Source organism: Phoxinus phoxinus, assembly GCF_949152265.1.
Source record: "Phoxinus phoxinus genome assembly, chromosome: 24".
NCBI classification, from domain to species: Eukaryota; Metazoa; Chordata; class Actinopteri; order Cypriniformes; family Leuciscidae; genus Phoxinus; species Phoxinus phoxinus.
This window is the reverse complement of record NC_136899.1, coordinates 10,914,242-10,932,993: the sequence shown is the minus strand read 5'-3', so window position 1 is coordinate 10,932,993 and position 18,752 is coordinate 10,914,242. Positions and strand designations below refer to the sequence as shown.

At 38.3% G+C, this 18,752-nt stretch overlaps 1 protein-coding gene across 10 annotated transcripts in view; it reads right to left on the bottom strand.

Annotated features, from left to right (window-relative positions):
* Positions 1-149: 149 nt before the first annotated feature.
* atp8a2 (ATPase phospholipid transporting 8A2) overlaps positions 150-18,752 on the bottom strand; it is a 50,435-nt gene continuing 31,832 nt past the window's right edge. For all 10 annotated transcript variants that reach the window (XM_079602075.1, XM_079602071.1, XM_079602072.1 and 7 more), the window contains 13 exons: positions 17,873-18,045; positions 14,922-15,105; positions 14,592-14,702; positions 12,563-12,637; positions 11,442-11,564; positions 10,838-10,916; positions 10,679-10,740; positions 8,980-9,036; positions 7,981-8,088; positions 5,591-5,679; positions 5,350-5,454; positions 2,790-2,881; positions 150-1,337 (listed from right to left, as the gene is read on the bottom strand). In XM_079602075.1, the coding sequence (XP_079458201.1) occupies positions 1,243-1,337; positions 2,790-2,881; positions 5,350-5,454; positions 5,591-5,679; positions 7,981-8,088; positions 8,980-9,036; positions 10,679-10,740; positions 10,838-10,916; positions 11,442-11,564; positions 12,563-12,637; positions 14,592-14,702; positions 14,922-15,105; positions 17,873-18,045 (1,353 nt within the window). In that variant the 3' untranslated portion in view covers positions 150-1,242. The remainder of the gene's footprint in view (positions 1,338-2,789; positions 2,882-5,349; positions 5,455-5,590; positions 5,680-7,980; positions 8,089-8,979; positions 9,037-10,678; positions 10,741-10,837; positions 10,917-11,441; positions 11,565-12,562; positions 12,638-14,591; positions 14,703-14,921; positions 15,106-17,872; positions 18,046-18,752) is intronic.

The following is an 18,752-nucleotide window of genomic DNA, read 5'->3' as shown; positions in this document are numbered from 1 at the left end:
GTAAAAGATGACAAAATTTTCATTACCGTAACTAAAACTAAAACAAAAATAAATAAACATTTATAAAAAAAAAACGATCCTGATAAGACTGAGTCATATTGGAGGATGACAAAACAGGACTAAAAACAATCCTTAAAAAGAGAAGGACACAGAGTCACAAGTCCAGTTTATTTAACAAAATAGTCCAGAAACCCGACAGGTTGAGTGAAAGCGGACAAAGCAAAGCCACAGCTGTGATCCACAGCAGCCACTTAATGGAACAGAGAGGGAATGAACGGATAACTAGACCAAGAGAACAACGAGACATGGAGATTGCTGATCTGGAGAAAGAGAGAGGTAGACAGAAGGCGAGAACATGAGCTCAAAGATACAGAGGCCACCATTAAGTAGAAGATTAGGTGAGACGGAGAGTGAGAGAAGGTGTATTTGTGTGTGTGTGGTAAGCTGGGAAGCTCCATGCTGCAGGGTGGGGGGTTTCGCCTCAGAGGAATCGCTGTGTGTTTTGGCAGCCTCGCTGGATGGGAAGGAGGGGTAACGGTGCATGCGTGTGTCTGCTGCATCTGTAAGCCACACCTCCCCCATCTCAGGTCTGCAATGGGCATTTCTCCAAAGTGTGTATGCATGTGGGTGGGTATTTTGTGTTTGTTTTTTCAGTGGCCTCCCCTCTTGCATCGCGGTGGTGATGACGGATACGCCAAACTCCGATCTCTGGAGACGCAGACGCTAGGACTCAACAAAAACACACATGCAGACACACCAAGAAGCACACCAGCCACCCTAACTTACACACAAACAAGCGCGAATGCAACAGACAAGCCATACGCACATCCTTCCCGATATATATATACGCTCACATAAACGAACGTGCAGATGCATACACGCACCCACATGACATAGAACCAAATGAAGCAGTCTTGTGACTCATGATAGTGATATAGGCACCATTGTCTCTGGCTTCAGCTTCTGGATGCTACTCGGCTCCTTTCACCTGTCCGTTCATGTGTAGTGCATTTCGACTGGCCATTTCGGTGTGAGAATATGCCCGCCCACCCCAACCCTCTGTCTCTGTAACTGTAAATCCACTCCCTCCGGCCTCATTGGGAGGTGGTGTGTTATGTAGCTCGGCCGATTGTTGCGCTAGCTGTGCCCAGTTCAGTTTAGTTCAGCTTAAAGGCCACAGCAGGATCACCCAGCACAGGTGTGTGTCGTTAAAGTCTTTACCAGCTGTTGCTGTGGTGACAGCTACATACTGGGCCGCTGAACGGTGGTGTCATAGGACCGTACAACCTGGGATTGAGACACCACGCCATCCTCCTCCTGCGAGAATGCATATCCATCTATTGGGAGAAAGAAAAATCAATTGTTAGCTTTATTATAGGGAGATTTACATGAATGCTAATGAAAGCACAAAACTGTATAGCTGCGCTGATTTAATGATATATTGATATAATCACAATTATTTTTCTCACAATTAGTGCTGTCAGATTGATTAATCGCGATTAATGTAACATAAAAGTTTTGTTTATATAATATGTGCAAGTAATATATATATATATGTATATACATACACACACACAGACATATATTACAATAACTTTTATGTTAGATGCGATTAATCGATTTGACAGCCCTATTTACAATATTTTATTGATTCTTAATTTTAGGGTGGCAGTGACTAATAGATAAAGCTGATCATGAAAAGAGTCAAATTAAATTCTCAATTGGGTCTATGAGTTCTCAGTGGAAAATCTTTGTCAGTGACGTCAATAAAAAACACATTTAAAAATGGCGGAGGTCAAAAAAGCTGCGAAAAGAAAATTGGGAGGACAAACATGTATAATGTAATGTTTATATTTGAAACATTTTCTGTGTTTATATGTATAGCATAGTTCAAATGTATACATTTATATTTTTTGTCATTCATTTAAAATACCGTTCAGAAGTTTGGGGTCAGTAACTTTTAAAAATGTATTCTTTTATTCAGCAAGGATGCATTCAATTAATAAGAAGTGCTGTCTTTTGAACTTTCTATTCATCAGATAATCCTGAATATTAAGCAGCACAAGTGCTTTCAACAGTGATAATAATAATAAATGTTTCTTGAGCAGCAAATCAGTGTATAGAATGATTTCTGAAGGATCATGTGACACTGAAGACTGCAGTAATGAAGCTGAAATGATGCCCAGGAATAAATTATATTTTAAAATACATCAAAATAGAAAATGGTTACTTCAAATTGTAATCATTTCACAATAGTACTGTTTTTACTGTATTTTTGATCACATAAGTACATCCTTGGTGAGCATTAGAGACTTTCCGACCCAAAACTTTTGGACAGTTGTTTATTTGTGTTTTCTATAGGTTTCAATTTGCACATTGAAGGAGAATAATGGTATGTGGATTTTTTTTTCCCAATGAAATATAGAAAATCAACTTGTAATAAAACCTTTTTATATCTGATTAATCTAATAAATTGACAGATGTTTTTCCAGATAGGATAGTGTAAAGTTTGGACAATAAATCCATAAGATATCATGGTTATTTTAACCTGTCAGTTGTCAGAAAACAATCAACTGCAGTCCTACTCCGACTAGAATCTATATTTTTGATTTCTTTCCACAGTTCAATGAACAATAAACTTGTTAGGATGCTGGTGTGGGTTTTGCTGGAAAACAGCATGGCTGAGACGGTTCGCCTGCTAGACAAGCACTAACTAGCCTAGTCAAGGCTCTTGCAGCTGCCAGTGGATGTGAAGTGTTAACAAGGGCGCATGAGGAACATGCACTTACGTGACACTGTCTGCTGCACAGAGTTTGAGCGTCCCACGCTGGAAGGCGTTTTCCTGAAGACCCGTGTCAGCAGGTGGGCACGCTCGTTCAGACTGGACAGAAAGAGACAGGCGGGTTAAGCCACCAATCACAGCGCAGTTACTAGCTGATATGCTACAGACATGACAGCTAGAGGTCAAATCACATGCATTTCTACAAAACAGTGCTCTACTCTGCCACGTGGCCACCTTGGCGAATGCCAGATACTCTTAATGATGTTCACTCGAGCAGAACATACATTTACACACATACTCGCACGATTCTAAGAAACGGCTTCCCAAAGCACTCATAAACAACATTAAACTTAGCTCTGCGATCCAAAAACATCTCTTTCAATATTTCCACCGCACTAAATCCTCAAGCTTTCCAATCCTTCAAACAAAAACGATAAATATGAGAAGTATTCAACAGCTCTTTATTCTGAAATTAATGTAGCCAATAAAGTCGTCTCTGGTTGCTAAATTTTGGAAACTGAATCTGATGGCATTTTGCGGCCAGTTTTGAAATGAAGAGGAATCGAATAATCCTGACCCCATCTTTGATAAACACGTTCAATGTAAAACAAATCAGTCTATGATGTTTCCCTGTAAATCAGATGAAAGCGGTCTTTCCCCTCGTCCAAAAAAGAAAGTGATCCAAAAACCAGTTGTCATGGATGAGGGCCAAACTTCTCAAGGTTACAGCTCAAACTCATATTGTGCAACGAAGGGGACCGTTTGCACTGTTATCGTTGGGAAGGACGTGGCATTCATTTGGCTGCTTAGTAAAAAAATTCGACAACAGTATATGGGATATGGCAGAACATCAGCCAATGAAAACTATGTCTGCAAAACAGATGACCGGTTGAAAGACGGGGATGATGAATGGATAAATAAAGAAATAAAAGGATGGAATGACGCATAGGCTCACTGGTAACCGGAGCTCTTTCTTCCTCTGTCGTTTCTCTGGAACGTGGACAAACCTTGGAATATCAGACAGTTGTTTTGATTAATCAAATTTTCAATAACTTTTTTTCCTCAGATCGTCCCTTAAGTACGAGTCCAGGCTTGGCTTATACTTCGGAAAATACCTCGCTTTTGTCCGGCAGGGCTAGCTGGGGTCTTCTTGGGTAAACAGATCTGCAAATCTAAATGCCTAGGATGTACTCTTGAATTGTTTCAGCCTCCGCCCAACGAAGCTGAATTCAAGCTGATGATTAATCATTCAGCAGATTTCTACACTCGTTCAGGATGACTTACAACCATTATGCTTTTTACAGCTGGATATTTACTGAAACAAATGAGGTTAAGTGTTCTGCTCTGGGGGAATGAGGGGGTAAACCCAAACAGGGCTTACGTCCAACATCCCTCTGATTAGAAGTCCATTCTGTTAACTCCCTGGCCATAAATTAGTGGCCTAAAGACCACGAAACAAAACTGCATTAGACTACACGTCCGTCTGCCAAGTTCCTGTCTCATATAGGGCTGTACACCAAATGCAATATGTTGAGTAATATCTCTGGGCTAAAACTGTTAAATCCATGCAAACGCTCAACTCAGTCAGCCTCAAGTCCACAAACACACAGCATGAAAACAAACACATGCACAGAGCTACGATCTTAAGGAAGCTACACACACCCAGTGCTTATAGCTATGCAAACCTGACCAGCTCATGGCCGCCTGACATGGCAGGATGTAAAATGGAAAGAGAAAAATGAAAGAAAAGTCATGAGATGAAGATGACGCTGAAAAGGAAGGTTCAGGGAAGAAGGAAACAGAGGTCACTGCACATCTCTATAGAGGGTCACATTCAGGCTGGCTGGTTCTACCTGCGTACATGCCTGCCTTTGACTCTACGAGTCTATGAATCCTCAGCATTGGGCCTGTGGGTGTTCAGGCAGGGGTTAGAGGATCACAAGGAACACAAATGCAGTCTCTTTCCCAAACACACATCCACAAACTAATTCAAAAAACAATATGAAGGGATAAATAATAAACACAATAAACCAGCTTTAAAACCTAGTGAGCTTCCTCCAGAGGCATTTTAAGGCATCGCTGGCCTGACGTGAAGGCTGTTTAAAAAAGATCTCTTCGTTTGACAAAATTGTAGTAGCGTTGCATTGCATTGCATGCACCCTCAGAGAAAGCAACCCCACAATGCACTGCAACAAGCAAAACAAATAAAACAAAAATCTAAAATTAAGGTATAACTATATATATATATATATATATAGTATATAGTAGTTACAAAGCAAAATAATTGTTGTTATATATTGTAAATAAATTAATACTATATCGTTTTAAAATTTAACTTGATATTTATATGAGTTACTGCCTATGTAGTCACTTAAGAGGTGCCATTGCTGTTGGTGTGCTGCCTACGTAGGGAGCGAGTCAGCTCAATAGGTTTTGAAGCAGATTATGATTTATGTAACAATTATGCATTTGCCCACATTTACATTAAAACATCTTGAAAATCTATCTAAGCTATTTTATCTGAGTCAATGTGTTCATTTATTTCAAAGCATATTTGAGGGATATACCTGCGGCCGCTGGCATCTCTGAGGACAGCTGCCCTAGGGTCCACAGCTCGAGCTTCCAGCTCCTGCACTTCCTCTAGCAGAGTCTTCCTCACTGTGCGTCGTCCTCTGAGCGGTGACATAACAGTTTCTTACGGTCTCGCTTTTGTGTTTAAGTCTGTTTTTGTCAGTGGCTAATATATATTGCCAAATTACACTGTGTTTACTCTATAAATACACTGATGTGTGCATGTGTGTTACTTACGCGTTCCATGCCACATCTTTGAGTAAACATGCTGTTGGCACCAGTATCAGGCCCAGCCAGAAGCTCCAGCACTGCATTACCCTGCCAGCCTAAAACAGAGATAAACAGATCATCAGTTTGAAATCAATGCTCAGCAAATGTCGCAACACCCAATCATGCTGGATTTCTCTCTCCTTGCAACAGCTGTTGACTGACTGTCACCTTTGACCTGTTTGAGAGTTTAATTACCTATTTATCTACCAGTACCATTGCCGTCTGCTGTTTGCTCTTCTTCTCTGCTGTCTGTTTAACGGCCCAAATGAGTTTTTTTCCACTCTAATGAGTTCCTTTTTACAACCATTTATAATGACTAATACTAGTTAAACTTATTGCTCAAAAATGTCTGAAAAAAAACCTTTTAGTAATAAAATTATATATATACAGCCAAATATCCGCTAGTTTTGTTGAGTAATTGAATTGTTTTAGTAACACGGATAGTTTTAAAAGTCTTCTGCTTAATCGTATTCTCCTAAAGTAACCTTTAATGTTAATCCAACAGGCTTGAGAAACTTCACGGTGTGCAATCAAGTGATCCCACTTTTAAGGATCCTCCACAGCTGATATCACAGACGGAATCTACTAGACTCCGAAAACCATTAGACGGCATCTCTTCGCGACAGCTGCGCATACACTCCCAGACCCAGGCCAACCCTACCGAATTCTCAGACGAGCAGACGCACAAAAATACACACTGATATACAGAGCTGGAAAAACATGCATAATGTGTGCTCCCAGCTTGGCCTACATGGAGAGATGGAGAGATTATGAAATGAACGGCTGGACAGGGAGGGGAAAGAAAAGTCAACGCTGCAGGGTAAAGTGCGAGGGATGTCCCTTCTTTTTCTCTCCCTCCGAGAGCAGCTGCTGTGATACTTGAGCACATTCCTGATTTCTGACACAAATCGAATTAATGGGCTGGAGGGCTTCAGAGAGCTCCATCCCACCCCTGACTGCTCCACACTCCCACAGCACGCACACACTAGCTTTGTTCCAAAATCCAGCGATCCGCCTCCGAAGGTTGCATTTCAGGGCACCGTAGACATGCTTCCAATTATGCTGCCAGAAAGAATCGCAAAACTCTTGGAGTAAATTGTTAAAATTATATAGTATATAATATATTTTAAACATTTTATGAATATATAACAAATACGGTACTTGTAAAAAAAAAAATGCAATTTATTTAATTAAAAAATATGTGATTATTATTATTTATATTTTTTTATACATGGAATTTGTTGAAAATTTTGGAAGAGAAATACTGGTATAAATAAATAATAATACAATCCTAAAATGTGTTGATACAAATTTTCATTTAATTGTAATATTTGAATTGTATTTTTAAAAAATACATGTTAATTATAAATATAATTAATACAAAAATGAAACTTTTTTTGTTGAATGATAATTGTAAATATAATTTGATGTTTGGGGTGGGGGTATCGATACAGCTTAATATCGCAATATTTTGCATGAGGATATTGTATCCCCATTGTATAAGCATTGTGCATAATTTTATACAAAATTATTTGCGCTTATAATGCAGGAAATAATGCTGCAAAATATTTCTTTCAGACTGTAATTTTACAAACAAAGCGTTCTCGCATATTTCTGTATGCATATTTCTCATGTTCATGTGTTTTCCTATAACAACAATATAAATATGATTCAGCACATAATTACATTTCATAACTGAATACCGTCACCTAAGGGTGTTAGTAATGTTGTTCTTAGTAAAACTGCTTAAAACAATTTATTGCAAAAACAAATACATTTCATTGAGTGTGAAAACATTGAAATGTGCAAACAATTTTATTTGATAACTGTAATTTATAGAGAAATGTTGATTATAAATGTGCGGACACAAATTTAATGATAAACCAAAAAAAAACAAAAAAACATTTTACTCATATTTTACTTTCACATATTTGTGAGTGCTAAATAAGTATATGCTTATTTGAGAGTTTTGTTAGCTAAAGTTTCATTTAATTTAGGATGCAGCCTATGTAGGCAGAAAACAGTGAGGCGGCTCACTTGGTTATGGAACAGAGCCACTTTGTGTATATATCCCTGGGAAGACACGAGAGAAACTTTTCAAGAGTATTCCTCACACACACACACACAGATGTCTGTAGCACTGCACAAACCAGCCCACTCGCTTAAGTCAACACTTCCAGGGTAGGCCGTAAAAGCCTGGGGCTCGGGTGACTGCGTGGCAGGTGTAGGGAGACTGCGAAATGGGACGGCGGGCCATAAATCTGACACGGAACACCCAGAGAGCAAATCATCCAGGCGCCAGGCTGCAGTCAGTGAGTAAAGCACAAATATGAGCAGGTGTGTGTATTTGCACTCACCTGGCCCAACATATCCGGTGCTATAGGAATGGACGGCCAGATTGCAGAATAGACGGCAAAAAACAACATCCAGAGCACCATGCTGCCCCATACAGCCAGATGAGAAAACTAGAACAAGAGAAAAACAGGTCATGGTCAGTTTCATACTGAATTTAGACTTCTTCAACTGTAATGGACACGGTGTGAATACCAAGGCCGCTCTACTTTATCACAAGATCTGGTGTGTGGACAGCTGAACGGACGGGGAGTGTCGACGTCCCCTCAACACACACGGCGGCAGGACAGAGAAATGTCCTGACATAGCAGCGATACATGTTCCCCATCTATCTAAAGCACTTCCCAGAATATATATGACCTTCCTACAGAATCAGACACATAATATCAAGAGCAAAAGTGTTCTTTAATGTGATCTCCTTGCAATTCAGATATAACAAATGCTTTGTAATACATTTGATTTGTATTTTTTGTGTTCATTACAAATATCAAACAAATTCTCAAATCAAGATACATACTTGAAAAGAAAAATGACTTCTTGAGTTTATGTTTCAAACAAGAAAAAATAATGGTCAAAGGGTTAAGAAAAATAATCTTGTTCTTCCTTTGAGTTAAGATCAATTTTCTTACACAATTAACAGATTTTTTTTCAAATTTTTAGCATAAACACTGTATATTAAAAGTTATTTTGCTTAAGTAAATGTATCTTGATTTAAGAAAGTTTACATTTTTTTACTGGGAAACAAAACAAAATATATATTTTTTTGAAGTATGATTATAGAATCAGACACATGATATCAAGTGCTAAGTGTTCTATAATGTGATCTCCTTTTACTCCAGATAGAACAAATCCTTTGTAATAAATTTGATGCATTAGACAGCACTTTCATAAGCGCTGCCAGAGACGCTCATTGCTCCGAGCTGTGACGGCAGGCGGTGAAGAGTGTGTGTGTGTGTGTGTGTGTGTGAGTGTTTGTTTGTGTTGGAGGATGGGGACTGACGTACCTTTGTCCATGCTGTGGTCTCCATACCGGCTTTCAGACATACAGTTACCACCACATACTGCACCAGGAAGAGAGGGAGAGAAAGAAAGAGAGAGTCAGTCATAAATAACAGTAATGATATGCACTCATCATCCTGGTAAAACGTTCTGTACAGCTTCAACACAAAACCAGATGAGGGCTTTCACACAGGCATCGACTTACTATCGCCTCTAGCGACCACTGCTTTAAAACACACAATTACACATTTATCCCTTAAAGTAACACTCGTACACACATACAGGGACACAGAAGCCTGTGAGGAACAGAAAAGAAATACCACCACACAAAGACTTCACTCCCCATGGGACTCATTCATTACTCTGTTAATGGCTTGAGTCTAGTATCGCCTCCAATGTACTGTATTTAATAGTCTGGGTCACACACATGGCCTCATTTTTATAATGCTTGGCGAAATATTGTTCACTGGAGTGAAATACTGTTTACTGATTGGCTAATGGGGAGGGAACACTGTGACATTGCATATTTACTGTACAGACCAGTGTTGTTTCCTATTTAGAGGCTGAAAAGTGGCATGAAAAGATGTTTTTTTTTTACAGATTTACAGTCTGTATTGAATGTGAAATAATACAACACATCTAACTTCTGCAGGCTGCATGCAAATCAAACATACAGCCCGATCAGTGTAGTGTGATTCATGAACAAGTGATTCTTTTGAGCTGGTTCTTTTGATGAATTGATTTCAATTCGTTCAAAAGATGCACAAACTCGAGAGTTAGGATTTGTGTTATGAATTATTTGCCTAAACAAATACAAAATTGACCATTTAACTTGCTTACTGACTGGATTTTGACATGCAATTAAAGTGAAGATTAGTGTGAAGAGTTTTGGTGTAATTTAGGGAATTTCCTAAATGAATGTTATGAATCCTATTGTGAACAATTAATTTGTTCACTTTTCACAATTCTTTATCAAAACTTGAATGCAGGACTATATATATATATATTTTTTCTTTCTTTTTTTAAAAACATTTTTATGATTTAATTCATTGCTGGCTTTTCATTGACTCATAACCCCCAGTTTGGGGTTTTTAAAATATATACTTTCATATTAAATTAACCATTTCAAGCATTTTAGGGAATTTCCTAAATGAATGTTATTAATCCTATTGTGAACAATTCATCTATTCATTTTTCCACATTTCATAATTCTTTATCAAAACTTGTATGCAGGACTAATATATATATATATATATATATTATTATTTTTATATTATTTTTTACATTTGTATGATTTAATTCATTGCTGGCTTTTCATTGACTCATAACCCCCAGTTTGGGGTTTTGAAAATATATACTTTTTCGTATTAAATTGACCATTTCAAGCATTTTAAGTAATAAATTAGTTAAAAGACAGTCATAAATTCTAGAGCTGAAATGCAGAATTTAAGTCATAAATTGCCCACAAAAACCACTGGTGAGTGGCCTTGTTTCCTCACAGAGTTCCTGTCGTTCTTGCTTTGAGTTGTGGGATCATTTCACAAGGACTTTTTTCAAAAATATCCAGCGAAAAGAGACATTAACAAGTTTACAGTGTAAACACTGGCGGCCAGCGAACGGAATAACAGCTCTAGCAAGGAAATGGTGTGTGACCTCTCATTGGCAGGGAGCTATGGAGAAGCAAATGCCACGCTGACAACTCACCGTGTAGACGATGTTCCCCACGAACAGGTAGTCGACACTGTTGCCGTTGTCAAAAGGAGTGTCTGAAGGAACAAAAGGGGCGATGAAAGATACTTAGCAATTGACACACTCGAGCCGGAGTGGTCTACATGTGTGCTAGTGAGTGCTTGAGATAGTTACCGTGCTCCAGGACTTTGAGTGGAAACCAGAAGAGAATAATGGAGTGAATGAGAGCATTTATACAGTGACCCCAAAAGACCTGGAAAAAGAGAAAGAGGCAATGAAAGAGAGAGGAAGGGAGGGACAGAAAGCAGGAACGGGAGAGGGGGAGAGTCAGTCAAGACAAACTAATGCCAAGATACACAAAGCCCACACAAACAGCTTCTCTGCAATTGCACAGCTAGTGTAATGTCCCCCAGATCACCCCGAAAACACACAAACACACACATACAAACACTGATCCTGAGCTATAAATGAATGACTGTCTTATTTCAGCCTCATGAATCTCATTATTATCTGGATGGCAGCAGAGCTTCTTCTTGCACTGCTGTTTATCCGCGGGGAAATCACAAGTCAAACAACACGCTGACGTTGTGAACCACATCAGACCGTGATAATCAATTATAGCACAGGATGTAGACAAGCGTGGTGATCATAATCACACATAATCAAACAGTCACTGCAGACAGATTTATATGTCTCATAGTATTTGTTGAGTCAGTATGAGTAATATGTGACTGAAATTGTGCATTAGTATTGACTATGAACTCTTGGTGTACGGTACCTTAGTGTTAAAACCTTCTGCGTTCTGTGTGATGCGGTACAGCTGAGGGAATCGTAGCATGTTCTGCTGACTGCATGGCCGGTCAACTATCCCCAGCGTGAAAGGAGGGAGAGCAGTAAAGATCTGAAACATACATGAACTTTCATGAAAGTGTTGTAGTTTATACATGTATCTGATATATGATATATACTGTATATATGATAAATTGGAACTACAGCTTAGTTCCAAAAACAACATTGACTTGGAATGGTCTGATTGCAATTAATTCCATTAGCATGTTGCTAAGCTAATAACTATGCCATACAATAATATGAAGCATAAAAATACAAAGCATACAAAACACCTTGAAAAGGCGAAGGCCCTATTGTTTTCCTTAGGATTATTCTTTATTTAAATTGTGGCCTTTGGTGTATTTGTAAAATATTTTGGTCGAAAATAGGCATTTTTCAATGGCTGATGCTGATCAGAGGAGGTATATGTACACTACTGTTCACAAGTTTGGGGTCAGTAAGTAAAAATAATAATAATAATAATACTTTTATTTAGCAACAACGATGCATTAAATTGGTCAAAAGTGACAGTAAAGACTTATAAATGTTACAAAAGAATTATATTTCAAAAACATGCTGTTCTTTTAAACGGTCTATACATATTCTATTAATTTCTATTGAAGAATCCTGAAAAAAGTATTGTTTCCACAAAAATATTAAGCAACTGTTTTTACTGTATATTTGTCAAATAAATGCAGCTTTGATGAGCATAAGAGACTTGTTTCAAAAACATAAATGTATTTAAATGTATTTATATACATAAAATGTATTTAATATATTTTAATGACACTCAGCAAATTAAATACTTATTACATATTATAGTTACAAAGTGGACCCTCAAAGATAGGCTGATATTGGCCTACCACTATTACTGACAATTATCTTGACCATGTTGGAACTTTTTCCACAAAATTTGCTGCAGTGCATTCTGGGATTGTCTTTTTTTTATGAATGATACATTTGATGCTGCCAAATCCTTGTCAGGAGTGCACCTACGATGCCTTAAAATTATGTATTGGTAGACATCTCACAGGATTTTTTTGAAACGTATACAGAGACACACACACGTACCACATTGTACAGGCCAATGCACCACCGCTCAAACAGGATCTGTCCAGAGAAACCATTTACAAATGCAAACCAAAGCTGCGGGAAGAAGAGGAGAAAGATTGTTAGAAAAACAGAAATGAAGATAACCAATAATGTGATAAACAGAAGACAAGAATAAGATGAGTAACATGGAAACCCTCTAGCAAAGTGCTTCGGACAACATCAAACTCAAGGCAGAGGTCAGTTCATACAAACAAAAGGCTACACACATGTACACTTGCTGTCCATCCCCCATAATGTCTCTGCTATGAAGACAAAGACATTCTGTGAACTTTGACCTTTAAAGCTCTTCTTAGCTGGAAGCTAATCCTCAGTAAGATCCCCAAAACACCCCTCTCCCCCAAATACACTGACAGATGTGCACAGACAATCGCATTCCAAAATATAGAGACATCGAAACATTTAACCTTTACCCAGATCTTCCCGTAACACACACACCCACCCACATCAGCACAGAGGCCAGGTCCTCAGGGGGGATGAGGGGGCATGTTTCTGCACCTGCTGCCATTTTAGGGGGTGGCACAGCTGACAAATGCTCCACCGGACAGCATGGTGACCCTGTCAGTAAAGCTCACACTCTACCTAGCGCACACACACACTTACACAGCTCTCGGATGACAGTGTATCTGGTATGCAGTTTTGAACTGGAAGGACCCAGCCACTATAGATAGGGGTCAGCGGCTCTTTGTCTGTGCCTGCGAGTGTGTGTGTGTGTGTGTGATGGAAAGCAGAGACTAGTGAGGGGGCATCTCATTTATCACTGTCAAACACTTCCATAAACAGCTGCAAGCAGTCTACTTAATGTACGCAAGGGTGTCTGTGTGAAAAAAAAAAGCAAGCAAAAGGATCGGAGAAAAAGAAAAGAAAAAAAAGAGTAAGCAAGCATGTTTGTGTGTGGATAATGGCTCATTAGATGACTCTCTTTAAAAAGTTATCTGATCTCATACCATGCAAGTACAACACATTCCAAAGAAAAAACTATGTTGTTTAAAGGAACAGTTTGCCCAAAAAGATAAATTAACAATTCATGTCATTCCAAACCGTATGACTTTCTTTTTAAAAATGCATAATGCAAAAATGATTTATGTGTTTATAACATGTTTATCTACCGGTACATAAAAGGTATCCACACATTTTGACCAATTATTTTCAGATGTTTTGATGATATTTGTAGCTGTTTGTGATTACGGGATAAGGAACAAACCATTAAAAAAAACTGCATGCCCAAAAAGCTATTTCTATATATTTAAAAAAAATTGTTTACAAGCACTACTTTTTGGGTTTTCAAGGTTTACAATCAGAGATCTCACTTATCAAAACAATATCTTTATTATCTAACAAATTCTAAACAAGGTAAATTGATAAATAAAAGTATACTAATAAAACAAAATGGTACAAGTATAAAGTGCAGCACGTGCAAAACATGACGAAGCCCTAAAACTTTCAGTGCATAGAAGAGCATGTCCCAGTCGTGGGAAATTCCCTTGACCATTGAAATGCTTTCTTCATTCAAACTGATTTTTTCCATTAATATGATTGTCCTGAAGAATGAAAGCTTTATCATACTTGGAAATATATGAAAAATGTCACACTCATAGCCATGAGAAATCACTCTATATTTATATAAATGGACTGCAGCGCTAATTTGCATAAAATTATTGTATTAGTCAAATAAAAAAATTAAACTCTAATTTTATAAATATTGTCTTTCAATAATTAAAGCACTTAAGTACCTCTTCATAAATATGACTGTTTTCAAGGGTTTAAGGACTTTAAGTACAAACCCATCTAGAGAGTTCTGTTCATACGTTACACAAAGCATGAAACGCATTGTATTGAAAAGAGCAGCATGAATCTTTCACGTGATCTTTTGTGTTTCAAAAAATAAATACGGGTTGGGAACATGATGACATAAGGACAGAATTTTTATGTTTGAGTGAACTACCCCTTGAAAAGTCCCACACACGCTTGGTTGATATTATGTACGCACCTCTATGATGTACAGAACCACATTCTTATAGAAACAGTACAGGATACATTTGGTGACCCGGTTGTAACTCCAAGCCCCGTGAACCAATAAAAGCTTCTCCAGGTATGAGAACTAAAGAGAAAGAGTTTGAGAGAAGAATTAGTTTGCCCGCAGGAACACATGTGAACCATTACTGCAGGATCAGCTACCCGGATACAACAGCGCTGTGGGCAGAAGACTGCTGTGTGTTTTGTGTTGTGGTAGTGTAATTACAGTTTTAAGGATCAGATGTGTGTGCGTGACCGAGTCACAGAATAATGAATTACATGAGTGAGTGTGTGTGTGTCAGACCTGAGCTATAGAGTAGTCAGAGGAGTTGGTGGCCTGCATGCCCTCATTCCCGCTTATGCCAACTCCCACATGTGCCGTCTGTATCATGCCTACGTCGTTGGCTCCGTCTCCGATAGCCAGTGTGATGGCCTTCACATGCTTCTTCACCATGTCCACAATCTCTGACTTCTGCAGTGGAGACACCCTGAAAGAAAAAGTTAGTCATTCAAGTTACATATCAGCAAACAAGCACTAAACAAATTCACATTTGTTCTTAAAAACGTTTTATAATGTGCATCAATGGGCAATGTGATGATATAGATGATGTCATCAGACAGCAACATAGAAGTGTAAAGTGACCAAGAGATTCGGTTTCATGAACTATTTAGACCCCAAAGTGATTCCATTGTCTAAAAGAACTTTTACTGGAACATAATTCACTTTTAACGGAACAAAGCATTCAAGCACTTTATTGTTGGAAAAAACAGGAATCATGGAGGACACCAGGTTTATTCTTGCTTATCTACTGGGAAAATCTTATTAAAACCATAATTATATTTAGCGTCCCTTACAACCATTTAAACAATTACCGCGTTATCTAGATAGCTTGCTGACAGTTCTGGAATTTCAGTCAAACACAAATAATGTTTTTCGGCGCAAACAATTTCGGCGCATAAAACATACAATACACTTCAAATGATTATTCATATATGTAAATATGCACTACTTGTGGAGATGCAGCTGTTGTGGAAAACCCGGGAACTTGGATATCAAAATCCCCGAGCTTCCCAGTGGTAAATCCGACTTCAGAGGGCGTTCATAACCAGTTTTTAACTAGGAAACTCGTATTTATGATAATTCCGTGAAGGCAGCATTAGCATACTGTACCACTAACCAATTAAGTCTTCATTTTTATACAAATATACATTTTCGCTTGATCCGGCACTACAAAAGGCTTCCTAGGCGGATGGTTCCTAATTAGTTAGTTACCGCCATAACCATACACTCTGGAACCATAAAAAGCATCTTTCCTTATTGACAGCAATTTAACATTAGCTGTATATTCTGATTAAATATTTATGCCAAAATTTTACTACTAACATGTTTTTTTCCAAAGTTATTGTTTTGTTTTTTGGGCCATTTACCAACGTATTTTGAGGTAAATAGGCTATGGAACACAGTACCAAAACATAAAAAAACATAGTATCAGTGTAGTACTTTTAGTGAGGCCTGGAGACATGTAATCAGGAAACTATCATTAAACTATATTTTCTTTACCCCAATGGAAGGTGTTGGATGAGATTTGTATTTTAAAGAAATTAATGATCATTGACACACATTTACATTTATTCATTTTGCAGCTGTTCCACTCAAAAATTGAGAAATGCTACAGCACAAATACTTAACCAAAAGGAGACCGTAATATTAGAAGTGCTGCAATAATAAGTTTCAAAGTTGGCCAGAAAAGTATGAGCTAGTACAGACACGTATGATCTCCCTAATATCATGAGCATGGTATACTCATAAAAATCGAAAATCGAAAAGACAAATTCTCCTCAAAGCACTTTCTCTTGTCATTGTGTTGATCAATTCCACCCTTTTTCCACTATAACTCTATAGCTCACAGTGAGCTGGGGGGGAGATCGGAGGCCGGAGGCAGATGAAAGGCGGGCTAATGTTCTCCGTGGTGGAATTGAGCAGAAAATAAGAAGGTTAAAGCAGCTCTTTAAACAAACAGAGTGTGAACTCAGGAAACCGTGCGTGTAACACACACACATAGATGCAAACTTTCTCTCCAACACACACACATTTGTGCTCCTCTCTGCTGGTTGTCTGTGAATATGTGCAGTTCGGGACAGTGTGGGGGGTGCTGGAAGGGCTGGTTCAGTCGGTTTGTAGGGCCTTGGAGACCACAGTCCGGATATGGGCTTCATGCAACAGCAAGTCAATTACTCCCTCTCACAGATGGAAACACACTTTATTATCGAATCAGAACTGTCTGAAGCTTACAGCGCACTTATTTATATTCAGATTATGTTCAGATAAACATTTACAGTACTCAACAATGTGATGTGAATGACTGCATTGTCTACCTGTGTGTGAGAGTGTGTGTGAGTGTATAATGACAGTAAGTGAGTCATTAGTTTGACATTTGCACGGAGCTCAGTATATTACATTACCTCTGCACAGCCTCTCTGTTCTGGGAGCCAAGCGCTTATTTTCACCAGTTATTTAGTCACCCAGGGCAAGACACAACCTTTTACTTAAAGACGCACACACATGCACTGCCACACGCAGTACACACACAAGCACGGCTGTTCAGTGCTAATGCCTGAATGAATACCCATAACAAATACAAACCCCAGAGAAGATCTCTTTAAAATCTTAAATGTCTCTCCTAGAAAACAATGAGATTATATGGAGAGCAAACTGAGACTCATGTTTATGACATTCTTATGTTTCCCTGATAAAAAAAACTAGTGATCTTACATGCGTCTCCTCTAGAGTTTCAAAAAAGATGGATATCTCAAACTGCTCAGATTAGCCAAGATAATATAGTCTGCATTTAAAGTCTTTGACTCAAATATGTAGCATCAAATTATTCCATATTATTTGATCTATATATACAAATATTGTTCACTGTGTATAATACATACTGTAAAAATAAGTAAAAAAAAAAAAACAATTACACTAAAAATTGTATATAATATAAAGATTATTAAATAATCACATTTAATGATTATTTATCAACATAAAATTGTATTGCTTGTATTGTCATACTGCTAATCAAGGCTGATTCAGTTGTCAATAATTTGTTCCTATTTTTATTTCTCTTAAAAACCTGCATTAATTCGTCAAAGCTGAAGTGCAACATCTGAGCAATGACTTCTGGGATTATTATTAGCTTGTTCATTAAGGCAGCAATGTTTATATATTTGTGGGGATGTTTAAGTGTGTTTTTGTCAATATACCTGCAACATATGACAGCCTTGCAAGACAGCGCAAGGTCGAGGAAGGACTGTCGCACTTCGAAAGAGAGGGCGTATTTGAGCGTCTGTCCGTCTATGATGAGCGCCAACTCGTTCTCCTTCCTCAGAGAGTCACCCAGCGAGGAGCAATGAGCTGTTAGTGTGGCCCTGGTAGCCTGGGGGACAAGAAAGGGAGAACATTTAGAACCACGCATACTAAAAACCCATAAATTACACTACGTTCATATTTGTCATTTTTACAGTTTAATTTCTATACCATGTCCATAGCTATATAAAAGTACTTCAATCCCTTCCTGAGAAACATGCCAGCACACATTTATTTCTCTAACACTACACTTCTCACGCACACACATGGATCACACACACATATCAGAGCAAGAGTGTAATGCCAAAGGAAGTTGAAGGGGATGTTTTAAGTGGTGTCATTGGGGCTGTTAGCGCCACAATCTCTCTCTCTCACACACACACACACACACACACACACACACACACACACACACACACACACACACACACACACACACACACACCTGTTACACATCATCCTGTCACCCGAGACACTCTAAGCCCTTAAAGGACTCGAAAGCATGAACTGTTGGCCACCAACAACTTTATATGGGGAGAGAGAGTTAGAAATATGATAAAGGGTGGAGGAAGGGAAGAAAGAAAAGGAAAGTTTGTCAAGAACTTTGATGTTAGCTAGTTCACATTTTATAAAAACAACAGATGTCTATTGGTATGTCCGCATTTAGATATGTAGGCAATGTGTGAGATGAAAAGAGATGGAGAGATAAAAAGAGAAGATGGAATATAATGCATGCGCGTTTATTGAATTGTGGTTGCAGGCGGTTTTTGATTGAGA